Consider the following 17354-nt stretch of genomic DNA (forward strand, 5'->3'; position numbering starts at 1 on the left):
ACAGCTAATGCTGGGATTGTTGTCGATTCTCAGCTGTAGGATTAAATACCCCAGACAAGGGGTGAGTTACCTATCTCGGGGGCAAGATTCTGCTAACACAAAACTCTGGTTTAAAATCTATGTGCGATATGAGTTGCAATTCACTGATTGCCACATATTTTGTTGTTAACATTGAATTTGCCCTACAAGGTCATACAATTTTCCATCTTGCGCTTAACAGTAGGATTTATTGCACCAAAGATGAGTCACATCCTGTGTATTTCACCCTTTTTTTTTGTTGCTTCTGTATGCTAAACTTGTTTTTAACTGCACCCAACTTGAATAATCACCTCTCGAAGCCCGCATAAAGAATTCATTTTGCTATACAGTTTAATATATTTATTTGACTCGATGAATTACCATTTTCAAAGTTTATTGTTGGAATTTGATTTATTTCAACTTAAATTTCCGAGCTTCCAAAATCTTTATAATGCCTATGGTGGATTCATCATATGTCACTTTTCGTTTTCATATTTAAGCGGGATATTCTGGTTGGCATATTTGGAGGGAACTTCGGTTGCCATTTTTAAACGTTGCCGGATTGATTTTATTTCCTTATTTTTACAATTTTCGATAGTGATCAAAAAGTCCTGAAAAGAAAGTCATCTGACCAATACTAAAAAACTCAAAAAGGCTGTGAGAGACTCCTAAAATGCTCTGGCGATCTTTTCATTGTCTTAAAACATCTCGCCCTTTCTTGTGCTGTGCAGGGACTTTATATGTACTCTTCAGAGAAAGCTCTGATATAGACCAAGAAGTTCTGAGATGAAACCGCCTTTGACAAATATCAAAATGCCATCGAAAGAGCACAAAAAGTTCTGGAAAACCTGTATGAGTGTTCTGGACCACCTTGTTGAAATAGTGCTGTTGGAACTCATCTGAACTTTTCCAGGGTTAGGTGCGGCCACATATAATAAGTTGGAAAGTCCAGACATGAGGCTCTCATAGCTATCTACAAATCCCTAGCGGTAGAATATGGTATGAAACAATGAAAATGAATTTTACTTAAACGTGTACTTATGGTGCACTAACTGAATGATTATCACTTGCGAATTATCTGTACAGACTTAGGGGGTGGGTGCGACTTCTTATAGATAACTGTTTAATGAAGAAAGTTTAAAAACGCATATGAAGCAATAAAAACGTGCACCGGGCTGGAGGGCCCCTAGAGCCTAGAAGGAATTGTACGTAAGTTTTGAAGCAATCCGGGAAGACAACAACAGCCAAACCAGTCACTAAATTACTACAAAAGCCGCGATAAGTGCCCAAACGTTTTTCTAAAGTATAATCTTCGAATGTGGGATTGCAGAAATTGCGCTTTCATTGTAGCACCCTGTATTTCATCGATACAGTGTCGCCACCTGCAAAACCTTTAAGTGTTATGTTGGCTACAGTGCAATTTTGCTGTTTATATTTACACATTTTTAAATCTGTCAAATTCTACCAGAAATTAAATTTTGTAATTAATTTTTAACAAGCTTAATTTTTTTAATTTTATGATCGTTTTTATATTCTGATTAGTAAATGTAAGGATGAATCGCTCCGGTAATGAAAGTGCGACAATATCCGCACTTATTAATAAACTATGCAATTTTTACTCCCGGGGCAGTCCAGGTAGGTCTCAATTTACTTCACTTACAATTCGATCACAGAAGCTTACAGAACTCTCTTCGAGATTATTCAAGACCTCATCGCAATTCCTGTCGTCCGTCAACACAAATTTGTCGATAGACGAGCAGCACGTCGTGCATAACATTAAGAAGATGCTGGCCGTTTGCGACCCTTCCGCGGAGCACGATTTCGATCTTCTCTATGCTAAGCTGCAGAAAAGTGTAAGTGCTCGCTACGGGCTGCTTTTTCTACCTCTATTCGGCGAATAATTTAATGAGGAGGTAGGAGGACCGGCCCTAAACTGAACAGCAAAGTGTACTGTTTCATTTATAGTCAGTGTTGCGAAACCGTGCCGCCATATTATCGCTCTTGTATAATCTACATAAACAATCCAGTGTGTGTAACGATTACATTAAGTATCCCGAAACAAGTCGATCGAGTGAGCTTGATTTCTTGCCGGATGATGCGAGCAACGGGGTGAAGAGGATTTACTGCGCGCCGAGCGCAAACTTTTCCAGCTCGACGAATACTAGCGTACGTAACATTGCTTTAGTGAGCTCGGTTGAAGTTTCGTTTTAGGGTACCCAGCTAGGTGGGGCGGCCGAAATTCAAACGACCGGTAGCGAATATCAGTTTCAGATCACACTTAAGGAGCGGATGTCTTCCGCTGCTTCGTGCTCGACTGCTACCAGTAAGTAGTCTTTGTGGTCTGACCACAACCCCCCTTAATATTAGTTTCATGATATGGAATTCCTTAAAAAATACGTTCAAAAACGACATTCAGTTTAATGTGCAAAATGTATATCGGAAGTATATGTTCATTTCGTTGTCAATACTCACTGAATTCGTTAGGAAATCAAAGAATTCTTTTATTTTAGACTCGATTGTAGATAAAACAATCGAAAAAAAGGATTTTGTTAAGTCTGATTAAACTGATGACTAAACTACATATACACTACGTCCCAGAAATAATGTATAAACTCAATAACAATTAAATGGGGGCGTGCGTCTTTGAAAAAAACGCTTGGATCCGTCGATTTAAATTTTTTAATGGCAAATTCATGTATAGGGTAGCCCAAAAATATGGAGGTTATTAGGTTTGTCGCTTTGGAGTATATTGAATACCATGTGTAGCATAATAATTATAATAAATGGCTTTATTTTAATCACTACATAGTCGGAGGTGAAGTTCAGCACATGCAAATGCTGCGTTTCCACTATCCTCAGTGAGACTGTTTGGTGCAGTGGCGCCGCCAGAAATATTTCAATGGGTGGGCTAACCTGGGACCAATATGTTTTAGGGTGGGTCATAATTCGCTAGACTTGTATTGTGTACGAGTATCGACAAATCAATTTACAAATACAAAAATTTATTTATTATGCATTATTAATCAAAGTAGTTTAGATACCTAAATGGCAACATCGGATCCTGTTTGTGTTTACATGAATGATTGTACCAGGTGACCCAATAAGACCGTTGCTCGGCCATATCTCGAGAACTGTTCGTCATATGTCATATGACTTAAGGGGTAAAAAAAATTGTTGGGTAAATCGCTCAAGAAGAATCGCTGAAAAATATTATCAAGTTCTAAAAATGACCAACAGAGGGCGCCATCTTAAATTTTAAAATTGAATTTTCTTTAAATTTCGCATAATAAACTAAAAAAATTTTTTTCACATTTTTAAAGAGAACCAGTTTATTTATCATTTCCGTAAAAACAAAAACTCAGTTATTTCACAAACAAAGATGGTGTGGGGCGTTCAATTGTTTTTGCAATAACCTGCTTTAACTTCTTAACCGTTTGACCGATTTTAACAAATTTGGTATGGTTGAAAAGAGCATTTCTTGGGCAATAAGAATGAATGTAGTTAATTTAGTTGAATCCTTCTCCGCCAGGGAGCTAGTTTTGACACTATGACCCCAAAATCCTAAAAAAAAATCAAATGGAATTGTATTGTAATAATTTTTATATATTACATTCTTGCTTTGTTAACCACCTACCATACACACTATTTCCAATTATTTTAAATACTATTATGTATTTGTATCATTTTCATGGTCCATGGATAACTAGATTAAAATTAAAATAATTGAAAAATTTTGGTTATTTCAAGTACTTTTGATATACTGCATTTAGAAATTTTGTAGCTCATTTAATAAGCAGTCATATAATGTACTAATATACAGGATGTTCCATCATAATAAGAGTCAGTTTTTTGTAGTTATCTGAAAAATGAGATGTTTTCCTTTTTTAGTTACTTATAGATTCAGATTCAGTAGAAATGAATACACAATTTTAGTAATTTAACAGTCTTTCTAACTCTTCTACTAACAAAGTTAACAATTTGAAACAGCCTGTATATTACCAAAAAAAAGTGATTAATTGAATATTTGGAGAAATGGGAAAAAAATGAAACGATCCGCGAATCGTATTCAAGGCGCAATTCGCAATCTGTTCATGGGAGCGTTGGATCATTTTTTCAAGGGGGGCCGAACAACACTACGAGTGGGTCAGGGCCTACCCCTGGCGGCGCCACTGGTTTGGTGGTAAATGAGTGTGATGGTTTTTTTTTAAACTGAGAGTTAAACACATAAAAAATAGACATTCCATCTGAACTGTAGATACCAGTAGCGTTTCTTGAGGTTGGAGATGCTTCCTTATTTTAATGCCCACTCTTACATTTATATACAGGGTGTTCCTAGTTTGATGTAAATGCGGAAGGGGCTAATTCTTTAGTTTAGTGGACCTGGACTGGTTTAAGGGCGGTGGCCACTGTGCGGTAGTCTTGAAAAATAGGTAAATAGTTGAATGGTCGCGTGCCACGTGGCGATGACGTTGGAAGTAGGTCAAGGTGAAGCTCAAAGGCATTCGTATTAAGGTCATCGGAGATCGACGACCCCGTGCCACGTGAACGCGAACCCGAATTGCACAAAAATGGGGCATTGATCTTGAAAATGAAAATGACATTACAAAAAATGCCGGCATTGATCTTGGGAGTAATACTAGATAATACGAGGGTTGTCCAGAAAGTAGCAGACGTTTTGAAATAAATAATTGTAAACTTGTAAAGAAAATCTCTTGTTACATACATTTGAGAGCTACACTCTCGGGCTATATATCAAAACAATCGCCATTTAAATTGAGGCACTTATCACAATGTTTTGATTCCAACTTTTATAAATCCGCCGCCTGAGATTTTAACCTGCACTGGGTAAAGCCGACATGAAGTTCGGCGTCCCTATCGAATCGCTGCGTTGCGAACCAGGTCTTCATCGCTGGAAAGAGGTGGAAGTTTTGTTGTTCGACGACAACGCCCGCCCTCACACAGTCAACCATACTGGACAGCTCTTGGATGATTTTGGATCACCCTCCATACATCTCGGATCTAGCGCCAAGCGACTTTCACCTCTTCCCGCAACACAGCACATTGACAGTGATGCCAAACTTTTACCCTGCGTTAACCAGTGGTTAAAGTCTCAGGCGGCGGATGTATACAAAGTTGAAATCAAAACACTTATACCACGTTGACCATGTTGAAAAATAGCCTAAGAGTGTCGCTTCCAAATGTATAAATAAAGTTGTTTCTTACACTTTCTTAATTTTTTATTTCAAAACGTCTGTTACTTTCTGGATAGCCCTCGTGTAAATTTTGAGATATTTCATTCAACTTTGAAACCATGTCAATGGTAGTGAGAATCTACAAGGTGTCATTTTTTCAGGAGTCTTATTCAGTTTTCAGCCCTTGAATTTTTTTCGGTGCGCCACTGGTAGATTATAAAATTAGAATTTGATTTTCTGATTTGTTTGGAAACATTTTGTTCTCTTGTATTTTTGCGTATTTCCAACTGTTATCGAGAAAAAAAAAACAAGTTTCGGTAGGTAACTAAATGAAAGTAAAATTTTGTAACTGCGCTTTAAGACTATCTTTGTCCTATTTATTTTTTATTTTATGTATTAATTATCTTTTATGTCATAGTGCAACGGGATAAGACAATAAAGACCTTTAGTATTATTATTAAAATGGCCGTCATTTTAATTGACTTATTATTTAATTAAAGTCAGGGCCTGCTAGACCTGTTTAATTGATTTTGACAGTCTATTCGCCACTGCGTGTAAAAGTTAAAGCTATGATGACCCGATTTTGTAGTCTGTTTCAAATTAAGTCCGCACTATTGCCAATGGCAATAATTTAGAGTTAGGAAGACAGTTAAATTACCAAAATTATGTTATTTTTCTATTGAATCCAAATCTTCTTAATTAAAAAAAACAACATCGCATTTTTCAGATAAGAGCAAATATGCGACTTTTTATATGGAACACCCTGTATACCATTACATCATATGACAGCTTATAAAATTCTCTACAGAAGTTCTTAATGCACCATTGAAAAATCTCAATTATTTGGAATATTTTGGCTATGGTGCATTAAGAAATGTAGAGAATTTTATAAGTTCTCATAATGCAATATATACAGGGTGTTCTCTATGAAAAAGTAACATATTTGTAATTACAGTAGAATCTTGATAATCTGACACAAATAATCCGGTTGATAATCCGAGAGTAATAGAGAAAAAACACCAATTTGACTATGAATATATGTGCATACCATGAAAATATACAGGGTGTTACACGACCGTTCGAAAAAAAAAAATCGGGTTGTAGAGGGCATCAAAACAAGCACTTTTTCCAAATAAACCGAGGGTCCAACGTGTTTCGTTTGGGAGCCACCCCCCAAAGAGTGTTGAAATCTGCATTTCTTCTTTAATTTTTTTCTCAGCAACCATAAGAGTTACAAAGTCGGGTGGCATGTCTTTGAATAGGTTTTTGGGTATGCTCTTTCCGATTTTGCAATTTTTTTTTCAAAATTCCTACCCCTAAAGGGCGCACCCCTAAACTAGGGTGCAAAAAAAAATTCTGATTTCGACGAAATTTGGTATCTGGGGTTTTTTTAACATGAAAATCACGAATCTGAAATTAGTTTTTGAAAATTCGAAAAAAAAAGTTCCACTGCAATTCTTGGCGGGACAACGAAAATAGAGATAATTCCACGAAATTTGTTGTGTACATACTAAACGAGTTAAGGAACAAAACTGTCGAACAGTTTTTTAAAATAACTTTTCAAACAAAAGTTATACTCATTTGAATGTTGGTCCTTCGGGTCGCGAAGTGTCCCAAGCCTACTAGTAAGCCATAATTTCGCATGTGTTGGTTGACAATGTCGCAAAAACAAAAGATTAACGGTTTGAGTCGATATTTTGTTATTTGGAATTAATTCGGTCATTAAATGATTAAAAAATTCGATGTATCGATTAAAACACCTACCAAGGTATCTTAAAGCGCTGATCGATTATTTATTATCTAAATAAGGTAGGGGAAAAAGTCAAATCACTTTCCGTATGATACTTTTTCACTATGATCAAAAATTTTCATAATCTTAGGTTGAAAAATAACTTCCAAAAGAACACGCTCCTGGCTTACTAGTAGGCTTGGGACACTTCGCGACCCGAAGGACCAACATTCAAATGAGTATAACTTTTGTTTGAAAAGTTATTTTAAAAAACTGTTCGACAGTTTTGTTCCTTAACTCGTTTAGTATGTACACAACAAATTTCGTGGAATTATCTCTATTTTCGTTGTCCCGCCAAGAATTGCAGTGGAACTTTTTTTTTCGAATTTTCAAAAACTAATTTCAAATTCGTGATTTTCATGTTAAAAAAAACCCAGATACCAAATTTCGTCGAAATCAGAATTTTTTTTTGCACCCTAGTTTAGGGGTGCGCCCTTTAGGGGTAGGAATTTTGAAAAAAAAATTGCAAAATCGGAAAGAGCATACCCAAAAACCTATTCAAAGACATGCCACCCGACTTTGTAACTCTTATGGTTGCTGAGAAAAAAATTAAAGAAGAAATGCAGATTTCAACACTCTTTGGGGGGTGGCTCCCAAACGAAACACGTTGGACCCTCGGTTTATTTGGAAAAAGTGCTTGTTTTGATGCCCTCTACAACCCGATTTTTTTTTTTCGAACGGTCGTGTAACACCCTGTATACAAAGAAATACAAAAACCACAAATACATAATTTTACACACTAGGAAAAATAATCATTAATTTTTTTGGTTTCTTGTGTAGCAAAAATGACACCTTGTATTCGTCCCAGAGACGCCGGATTACCGAACGTGCCGGATTAAGGGACGACCGGATTATCAAGATTGCACTGTATCTGTAAAATACAATGTTGTTTTGTTTTTTTTTTAAATTACAGATTTAGACACAATTTTGGTAATTTAACCTCTTTTTAACTCGACTTCTACGAAAGTTAGCAATATAGTGCCGACTTAATTTGAAACAGACTGTATATGGGTACATTGATATTGCCCAACATTTCCATATAATGCCATGTAGTGTGCAATCTACCAGTGACGTACCAAAAAAAAGTTCGTGGGTAGAAAATGACGTGAAAAAACAACACCCTGTAGATTCCATTGACATGACCAAAGATGTAAGACCTTCAGTGTTACATATATTTCAAATTTGAGCTTAAGACTGAGATATAAATTTCGTCCGCTTTCAAGCTACATATGCCTGGGGTGGTGCCTTTTATCTCAATACTTTTATTGAGTACTTTCCTCCTATTATCTCCACCACCTTTGAGAATTTACCCATTGTTTGTTTATCTGTGTTTTCGGAGCTAAGATCCAAGTTGCCCCGAGAATCTGATCCGATGATCCAGTGAAAGTAAACTCAAGTGAGTCTCCATTTCCGCCGTGGAAATGATTCGCTGACTTTTGCGCATGACTCAACATTGTTAGTGGAGGGCGTGGTTTATGGCCACCAGTCTCTAAGTGACTATGTGTCTTAAGAAGGCCGCATTCATACAATAAACGATTCTTATATCGGCAAAGTGAGAAACTGACAGTTTGAAAGGATGGATGTTGTTGTCATTTTTTAAATTGGGGGAGGGGGGACCTATAATCTTCCACTAATATGTTGCAATTAAAGCACTTGTTCATTAGCGTACAACAACATGAAAGAAATGGAATTAATGCAAGAAGTAATTTACTCACTGCAAGGCATCGAAGGGCGAGTCTTAAAGAAGGAACCGGGAGGATGCGGTTTCGTAATCGACTCAAAATCGAGCAAATCCCTAAACATAATTCAAATCTCCCTAATCGAGAGGATAGCGTGCGTCGGTTTCTTACACAACCAGCTGAAGCAGCACTGCGAAGATGCCGATAAGCAGATAGGCGTTATCGCCCAATCGCTAATTGCGACGTTCAGAGAGGAACTTTCCGAGTATTACAAAACGTTGGCGATCTTGCAGGCGCAGGTGAGTCTTAATTTGCGCGAACGCGACCCGCTCAAGTTATCCCCTTAACAGTTAAAAAAGACCGACACTGAGTTAACACTAAGGCGAATCCTTGTGTGGATAGCGGAACCGAACAATCGATTGCAGTGGCTCGTTTATATAGCCGAGCAGTGCTCTAATAAGAAAGGGGGCGTGTTAATTAGCGCAATACACAGCTTTCTACAGCACGGAGCGATGTCTGTGCAGAAGGTACTCTTCTGTTTTACGGTATCGATCAGTTAATCAATTCACCCGTAGATATCCGCAAAAATTTTACTGGCAGTCTGTCGGCCGCTATACATCATGATGTCGCACTGGTTACTGGACGGCGTGATAAGCGATCCTCACAATGAGTTCTTCATTGAAGCTAGAAATATAAGTAGCGCCGAACGGTTCTGGTACGATAAGTATAATGTGAAGTTAGTCTCACCGTAGCACTTGTTTCAGTCGTTCACGGTAAATTTTTAGAACCTCCATGGTGCCATCGTTTATCAGCACAGATCAAGCGAAAAAGATTCTGGCGACTGGTAAAAATATTAACTTTCTAAGGCAAATTTGCAAGGATTCCAATCAGCTTCCGGGAAGGGAGGCCATACAGAAGCTGTTCTCGGCGACGTCGGCCGATTCGCTTTTCATTCCAGATAAAAGTATTGATTTGCATATAAGTTTGGAGAACGTATACAAGGAGACTTCGCATCGGGTTCTATGCATGCTGAAAGACAAGTATAGGCTTTTGGAACATTTGCAAGCGTTACGGAGATATTTATTGTTAGGACAAGGAGATTTTATTCGACATCTATTGGAGCTTCTTGCGTATGTATTTGTTACATTTACAGCATCGGCCAAAGTAGGTGCTTTCTTAGGGAAGCTCTGACTCAATTTTTGTGGGGAAGCTTATTATTATTATTATTAAAACAATTGCATTTCGTTGGTTCCGGTCACCATATTGGAGCTAAATTCCAAACTGGCCAATAGAAAGCCTCCAAAACGACGCGGTACACCCCATGCTATAATTATTTATTATACTGTTTTGACAATGTCACTAGTAATGCAACAAAGGTATAACATTTATAAGCATAATAAACGGGAAAGTGTAAAATTATAAGATGTAATAATAATAATAATAATTTATTGTGAAAAACAAAGAAAAAACTCCCTTTGAACCAGTGACTTTACTACATCATTTGAGCCCAGAAGAAAGTGGTTAGTAAAATGAAAGCATCTACTTTGGCACGCTTTGTACACGGTCAGTAATGTGAAAGGAAATTACAAATCATTCTTTGAGTGGGCAATATTTAAATTTAAGCAAAATTGGGCCACAAACTAGTGACGTAATTCTAATGTTTAGTGCAAACCTTTGCAGTAACCTAGTAGATGCACTATTGTTGAAAAATCATTGTAATTAATAAGGGAGAAGAACGCCATTTTGTTTATTTACAATGGTCAAAAGTAATCAATATTGTAGTGTTTACGGCTGCATAAAGAGCAAGGATAGTTTAAAACGTCACATTTTACCACGGTACTTTCAAAAATGTTAAATGTGGTCAGTGCAATTATGCAACCGACAATAAGGATAATTTTACAAATTGTCATCTAACTCATGATATTTCTTCAGTCTTCAATTGTGAACAGTGCAATTCCAAAACGAAAAATAAGAGATACCTACACCTACAGGGTGTCTTAAATTGAGTAGGACAACATGGTTATCTTTGATGTATGATAATATTTGGAAAAAAGTGAAAATCGCCATTTTTAAACACTTCAAATATTTTAGTAACATAGAAGCATCGAAAAAAGTTTCAAATAAAAGTTGCAAGATTGAATGGGATAAATTCAATTTTCAAAATGGCGTTTTTCGAGATATTGTCAACTTCCTTATAAATGGACGCCATATTGGATTTTTACGTCACTCGATATTTACAAAACCTTCCTTTTTTACCAAAAATCGACTACACCAAAATTTCTCGGGAAGACACTTTTTCTTATTAATTTTGGTGCGTAGAATCCAAAACGATTCGTACTTTTTCGATCAGACTTCTCAATCAAAAGTTATAGACTAGAAACCAATTTCGACAAAAAATTTAAAGGGCTGTAACTTTTGAACTAGTAGCCCAATCTTGGAACTGTTTGAAATTATTGATTCTACAGGCCACATTCTATAAGAAAATTTTTTTTCCGGGTCGATCTGAGACAATTTTTTCTTCGGGGCTCAAAAAAAGGCAGTGTATAACCTTCCTTTTTTACCAAAAATCGGCTACACCAAAATTTCTCGGGAAAACACTTTTTCTTATTAATTTTGGTGCGTAGAATCCAAAACAATTCGTACTTTTTCGATCAGACTTCTCAATCAAAAATTCTAGACTAGAAACCAATTTCGAAAAAAAATTCAAAGGGCTGTAACTTTTGAACTAGTAGCCCAATCTTGGAACTGTTTGAAATTATGGATTCTACAGGCCACATTCTATAAGAAAATTTTTTTCCGGGTCGATCTGAGACAATTTTTTCTTCGGGGCTCAAAAAAAGGCAGGGTATAAACCTTCCTTTTTTTTACCAAAAATCGACTACACCAAAATTTCTCGGGAAAACACTTTCTTATTAATTTTGGTGCGTAGAATCCCAAACGATTCGTACTTTTTCGATTAGATTTCTCAAAAAAAAGTTATATACTAGAAACCAATTTCGACAAAAAATTCAAAGGGCTGTAACTTTTGATCTAGTAGGCCGATCTTGGAACTGTTTGAAATTATTGATTCTACAGGCCACATTCTATAAGAAAATTTTTTTCCCGGGTCGATCTGAGACAATTTTTTCTTCGGCGCTCAAAAAAAGACAGTGTATAACCTTCTTTTTTTACCAAAAATCGACTACACCAAAATTTCTCGGGAAAATACTTTTTCTTATTCATTTGGGTGCGTAGAATCCAAAACGATTCGTACTTTTTCGATTAGACTTCTCAAAAAAAAGTTATAGACTAGAAACCAATTTCGACAAAAAATTCAAAGGGCTGATAAATTCAATTTTCAAAATGGCGTTTTTCGAGATATTGTCAACTTCCTTATAAATGGACGCCATATTGGATTTTTACGTCACTCGATATTTACAAAACCAGTGAAACTAAACACATAGGTAGTATTTCATTGGGACTCAATTTTGCATTTTTGCCTCGAAGTTTACAATGTATTTCTTTTGACAATAATTCCATGGCTGATCGTGATTGAAACCAAATTCGTTCGTTTATTGTCTCATAAGAAATTCATTTGTTTATTGAGTGACGTAAAAATCCAATGTGGTGTCAATTTAAAATAAAGGAGTCGATATCAATATCTTGAAAACCGCCATTTTGAAATTTTTTTTTCTACCCCCATTGATTTGATTGTTACTAAAATATTTGAACTTTTTAAAAATGGCGGTTTTCACTTGTTTCCAATTATCTACGAAACGATTTTTTTTTAAATATCGCGTCGAAATACCCACTAGCATCAAGGCATCTCAATGTGCGTCTCGCATAATCGCCGTAAGGGAATGTCGGCGAGTTGGTGTACAGTTGTATGAGTGCGCTGGAAATTGAATGATACATTCTGATCTGTAATTTAATTAAGTTAATTGCGTGTTTAAGCTAATTCAAGATAACCTCGAGTTCTTAAGGTAGGATACGATTAAGAGGTTATATTTTCAAACCTCAAAAATGGTAATCCACTTTAAAATGAGTAGAATTTCACTTAAAATCATGCTAGAATACCCCAATAATGTTTACAAACCGCTCCCCCCTACACTTGCCATTTGTAAATTACACCAGCGCCTCTACTACTCACCTCTTGCCCTCTCTACACAATTTAGAATTAGAACTATGTATGGCCCCCTTTTTTTAAAGTTGTTATTTCAAACAAATTTCCCGGGCGAAAGTATCACTGAGGGAGATGGAGCCGAATTTATTTGTGTAATGTCATGGTTTCTGGGCGGCTTCCTCCAAATGCATATTATACGTTAAAATTATAATTCCCTCCCCTCTGTATGCAAATTAGAATTCTAGCAGTTTCATTGCTCTTTCTTTAACTTAAAGAAAGTTGAAATGCAGTAAAGTGAATTGGCGGTATACTCTAATCCCCCTCTCTTACCTCCTACACAAATTAATAATAATAATAATATTGTCTTAATTGTCTCAAAAATGCTCGCGAGCATCGAGTTGTTTTGCAAAGCGAAATCGCTTGCGAGTTCTGAGCATTCCTAAAAGTGCTCGAACGGTGTATCATGAGCGTTCGGGAAAAGTGCTCGTGAGCGGAAAAAGCGCTCGCGAGCGGCGCTTAATCCTTCAGCGCTTGAGGGCGGAAAAAGCGCTTGAGCGCCGAGCACCAAGCGGCTGCTCCGAAAAGTGCTCGCAAGCGCTTTTTCCACTTGGAGCGCTTTTTCGAGCGAAACGCTCGCGAGCAGTACCCAGATCTGGGTAGCCATGATGTGACAAACTTCAATATCTTCAATTATTAAAGTACAGTGGTAATTTAATGTATATGTTTAATCTACATTAATTAATTTACATAACCTCTTTGTTTGATTTTTTCACAACATGGCGAGTGGGAGGAGTTTAAACTCAATTGTGACCACACTGTATTATACAATTGATTGAGGTGCCATCTTATACTTCAAGTTTCATTCACTTATTGTTGTAGTACTAAATTCTGCCACTAGGAGTGACAAACAGACAAATCTAAAGTAGTTCCCAAACGATCCATTTTTGAACTTCAGTTTATTTTAAAAAAATGATTGTTTTGATTTTCTCTCCCACCCAATTTTTTTGACATATACTTAACCCTGTATATTCTAATAAGCTTACCTTATTACTTTTAGACCCGAACTGGGTAAACCCGCTCAACACCTATACGTACACACATTGTCAGCAATCTTGGAATCGGCAATACGTGTTACAAATGCACAATACGAAGATGAAGACATATTAAAAAGACTCGTCGTAGAATTTTTGCATTCGTCACATGGCGACACCGGTTGGGACGTGTTCACTTTGGTCTACATCGTCGACGGTCCTGTCGGGACTATATTCGAGCCGGCTATGTCCGAGTACCGAAGCCTATTCGGATCCTTATGGAAGGCGAAAAGAATGGAATACGTCCTTTCGAATATGCGCAAGCAGCAGATCACTAGTGCCAAACAGTTCCGCAAGATGAAGGTGTTACAGCCGATCCTTCACCAAATACACATTTTGTCGAGTGCCATGATACACTTTTTACATCAAACGCAATACTACTTTCTCTTCGAGGTGCTCGAGTGCTCGTGGGCCGAAATGATGCGACAGGTCAACCAAGCGGAATGCCTGGACGACGTCATAAATGCTCACACAACATTTTTAAGCTCGGTACAGTGCGGTGTTCTCTTGGACTCCGGCTTGGAAGTAAACGAGAGGGGGTTTTCGGTATGTATAAGAATTTCCCGAAGCATTTTGACTCACGTTTTTCGACAGGAAATGTGCGCGCAATTGCGAATTATATACAACCTCATCTTACACCTCGAGTCAACACAAGAAACTTTGTACAAGGTGGCGCTGGAGGAGCACAAAGTGCTCTGTGCCGTCGAGAGAGAACGCGAGAAATTGCAACGAGCCGGCAAATTCTCGCTGACACGCGAGCGAGAAAAGGAGGACAAACTTAGAATTAGCAAATTCCACAATAGCCTAAACGTAATTAAGCATCAAATTAAACAAATAGCTTACAAGTATAAGCAATTTGTTCAAAAGTATCTCAATCTTTTGGCGGTCAGTTCCGATCAAAACTTACAGTTATTAAGTGTCCGATTGAATTTCAACGATTATTATAAAATCATTTGACAGGAGGAGTTTGCCTTTACTAATTTACAGGGCGAACATAGCAAATTAAAAACTAAACTCAATGTAAATAATTACTCACAGCCGTACCTTAACGGCACATCCGACCATATCAGCTCGTTAACAACGCCGCTAACACCTAACAACGATTATAGCTACGGCAGTGTAGACTCCCTGTTGCACACCAGAGACAAGCAGAAACGAAACAAAAACACCTGATGCTGTATCGGGTGAGAAATGGTGCTGCCCGAGCTCGCCATTTCTCACCCCTAGCAAACATTCTTTTAATCTAGTTTTAAAACGCTTCCGCGCCAAGTTATTGTTTGGTATCTACGATGTAAGCCACAAATAAACAGATATGTCTTAATTATAACTTTACTTAAGTGTGAACATCATTATCTTCTGAACAGGTATTTCAGGATGATTGTGGTAGCAAAAATAGCCGAGTAGGCTTAGAAATTCAACTATGCCAAGCGAGCCAGATAAATGTACAAAAACAGTGTAAAAGGAACCCAAAAACTAAACTAAGAAGAATGGAAATGACAGCAAGTTGTCAACATCACCACACTTCACTACAAGGTAATTCTTTTCATTTGCATGCATTAACTTGACTTGATGATAACTAGTAATTCTGCCCTGCACATAGCTGGTTCTTTGGAATTTAATTCTATTGCTAAAACAAGTGTGCTAGATGTAACGGATTTTACAAATGCACTTCTTTTGGTTAATTAAATTGGGCGTGGTTTTTGTTATGTAATCCTCGGCTGCGCATCGGCTACTAACTGTCTTCTGGGGTCTCAGGGGTGAGGGGAAAGGGTAAACAATCAATCTTTAATGGTTATTCTTTAATGATATCGCCTTTGATGTAAGAGAATACATTTTAGTAAATGGGGGTGAGGCGAAACAATCCTCTAAGGCAAATGGTTAAACCCAAGAATGTTATATCCCCACGCTAATGTGACATCATCAACGGGCCTGGCTGTCAGAATTGAATGTTATAATTATAATCGTATATGAAACCTACTCAATGCACAGGGTGGGGCACTTAAGATTTTGAAAAGTTATTAAAAAAAACTAATGGAATCAGATACTAAAAAGGTTTTGTATTTTTATCATAAAATAGTATAAAATTATATCACCCGTTCGCGTCAATACATTGTTGAAGACGTTCTCTGATAAGTTTTCCACTGCCCAACGGCAAACTGCGATGGGAATGGCATGAATTCCTTGAACTCTGATCTCTCAATGTGGCATTTTTCTCAAAACATGGATATAGACTAGAGCCGTGTGAGCTGTAGCGCCATCTTGCTTTAACCATAGATCACCCAGGATCTCTTCCTCGGCTAGAGCAGTGGTACGGCTAAAAACCAATTTCGACAAAAAATTCAAAGGGCTGTAACTTTTGATCTAGTAGTCCGATCTTGGAACTGTTTCAAATTATGGATTCTACAGGGCACATTCTATAAGAAAATATTTTTTTCCGTTCGATCTGAGACAATTTTTTTTCAGGCCAAAAAAAAGGCAGGGTACAACCTTCCTTTTCTACCAAAAATCGACTACACCAAAATTTCTCGGGAAAACACTTTTTCTTATTAATTTTGGTGCGTAGAATCCAAAACGATTCATACTTCTCAAAAAAAAGTTATAGACTAGACTGGTACCCAAAGTTGACTGGGCTCCGACCTATTTAACAAACATTTCTACTCTTAGCTTTCTTCCGTAACTTAAGTTTTATTTAAATTTTTAGGAATTAAATTAGGCGAATGAAATACTAAATTTATCACTTCCTTTTTAGAGCATTTTCCAACTCATGTTGGGAGGCGCTATTATGGCCACTTTATCCGTCCGAGGCCTTTACTACTCCTACAGTTTTCAAGATACTTAGTTCGTTCTTTTTGCATTCGGTAGCTTATAGCTCTTGCACCACAACCAAGGAAAACCGTGACGATTAATGTGCGCATGCGCAGCCTGCGTAATGTTAACTTTCTTATTTATAGAGATAGTTTTTTAAATTTTAACCAGAGATGCTTCTAGTAAAGACAAGCATATCACAGATTGTTAAAATCAGATGTTCGTATAATATCAACTTTCTTTGTGGAGTACCTAAATCAATTTCATTAACTTTCTCATTTGTAGAGATATTTCTTTGGAATTTTAACCAAAGATTCTTCTGGTAAAGGCAAACATATCGCATATTTTAAACATGAAATGTGCGCATGCGCAGACTGTAATGCTAAGTTTCTTATTTGAAATAATATACCATAACTTATTTTCCCCTTGACACATAAATAGGCCGTTACATGCCCTTTGGGGAACAACGGATCAATTCATGGACATGGAAAATGCGCTCAAGTTAGCGAAAACATTTTTCCCTTCTTTTGTTTTCTTTATTTTCTATCGCTCCAGCATCCTCCTGGGGCGTTTTTGTGTCTTTCTTGTGTTCTTATGCAATTCTCCTGTTGTGAGGAATATGGTGAAGGTGTCTATGCCGTCGAAGATCTTCTCGCCTCAGCGAGTGTATGTGTTCCT

General features: G+C 37.2%; 1 protein-coding gene across 1 annotated transcript; it reads left to right on the plus strand.

Annotated features, from left to right (window-relative positions):
• Positions 1-1422: 1422 nt before the first annotated feature.
• On the plus strand, positions 1423-15192 carry LOC116171527 (gamma-tubulin complex component 3). The gene is made up of 10 exons (XM_031488408.1): positions 1423-1653; positions 1702-1871; positions 1984-2184; positions 2230-2341; positions 8664-8977; positions 9029-9205; positions 9254-9414; positions 9464-9808; positions 13838-14417; positions 14466-15192. The coding sequence occupies exons 1-10, from the start codon at positions 1572-1574 to the stop codon at positions 14826-14828; spliced, it is 2505 nt and encodes an 834-aa protein (XP_031344268.1). The 5' UTR covers positions 1423-1571; the 3' UTR covers positions 14829-15192.
• The last annotated feature ends 2162 nt before the right edge of the window (positions 15193-17354 follow it).

This window comes from Photinus pyralis, unplaced genomic scaffold (genome assembly GCF_008802855.1).
Source record: "Photinus pyralis isolate 1611_PpyrPB1 unplaced genomic scaffold, Ppyr1.3 Ppyr1.4_LG5, whole genome shotgun sequence".
Taxonomy (NCBI): domain Eukaryota; kingdom Metazoa; phylum Arthropoda; class Insecta; order Coleoptera; family Lampyridae; genus Photinus; species Photinus pyralis.

Excerpts from the sequence above, each read along its gene's own strand:
- LOC116171527 (XM_031488408.1), top strand. The coding sequence starts at position 1,572 with ATGAATCGCTCCGGTAATGAAAGTGCGACAATATCCGCACTTATTAAT. Across the intron at positions 1,872-1,983 it reads ATGCTAAGCTGCAGAAAAGT|TCAGTGTTGCGAAACCGTGC; the intron begins GTAAGTGCTCGC and ends TTTCATTTATAG. Across the intron at positions 9,415-9,463 it reads TACGATAAGTATAATGTGAA|AACCTCCATGGTGCCATCGT; the intron begins GTTAGTCTCACC and ends GTAAATTTTTAG.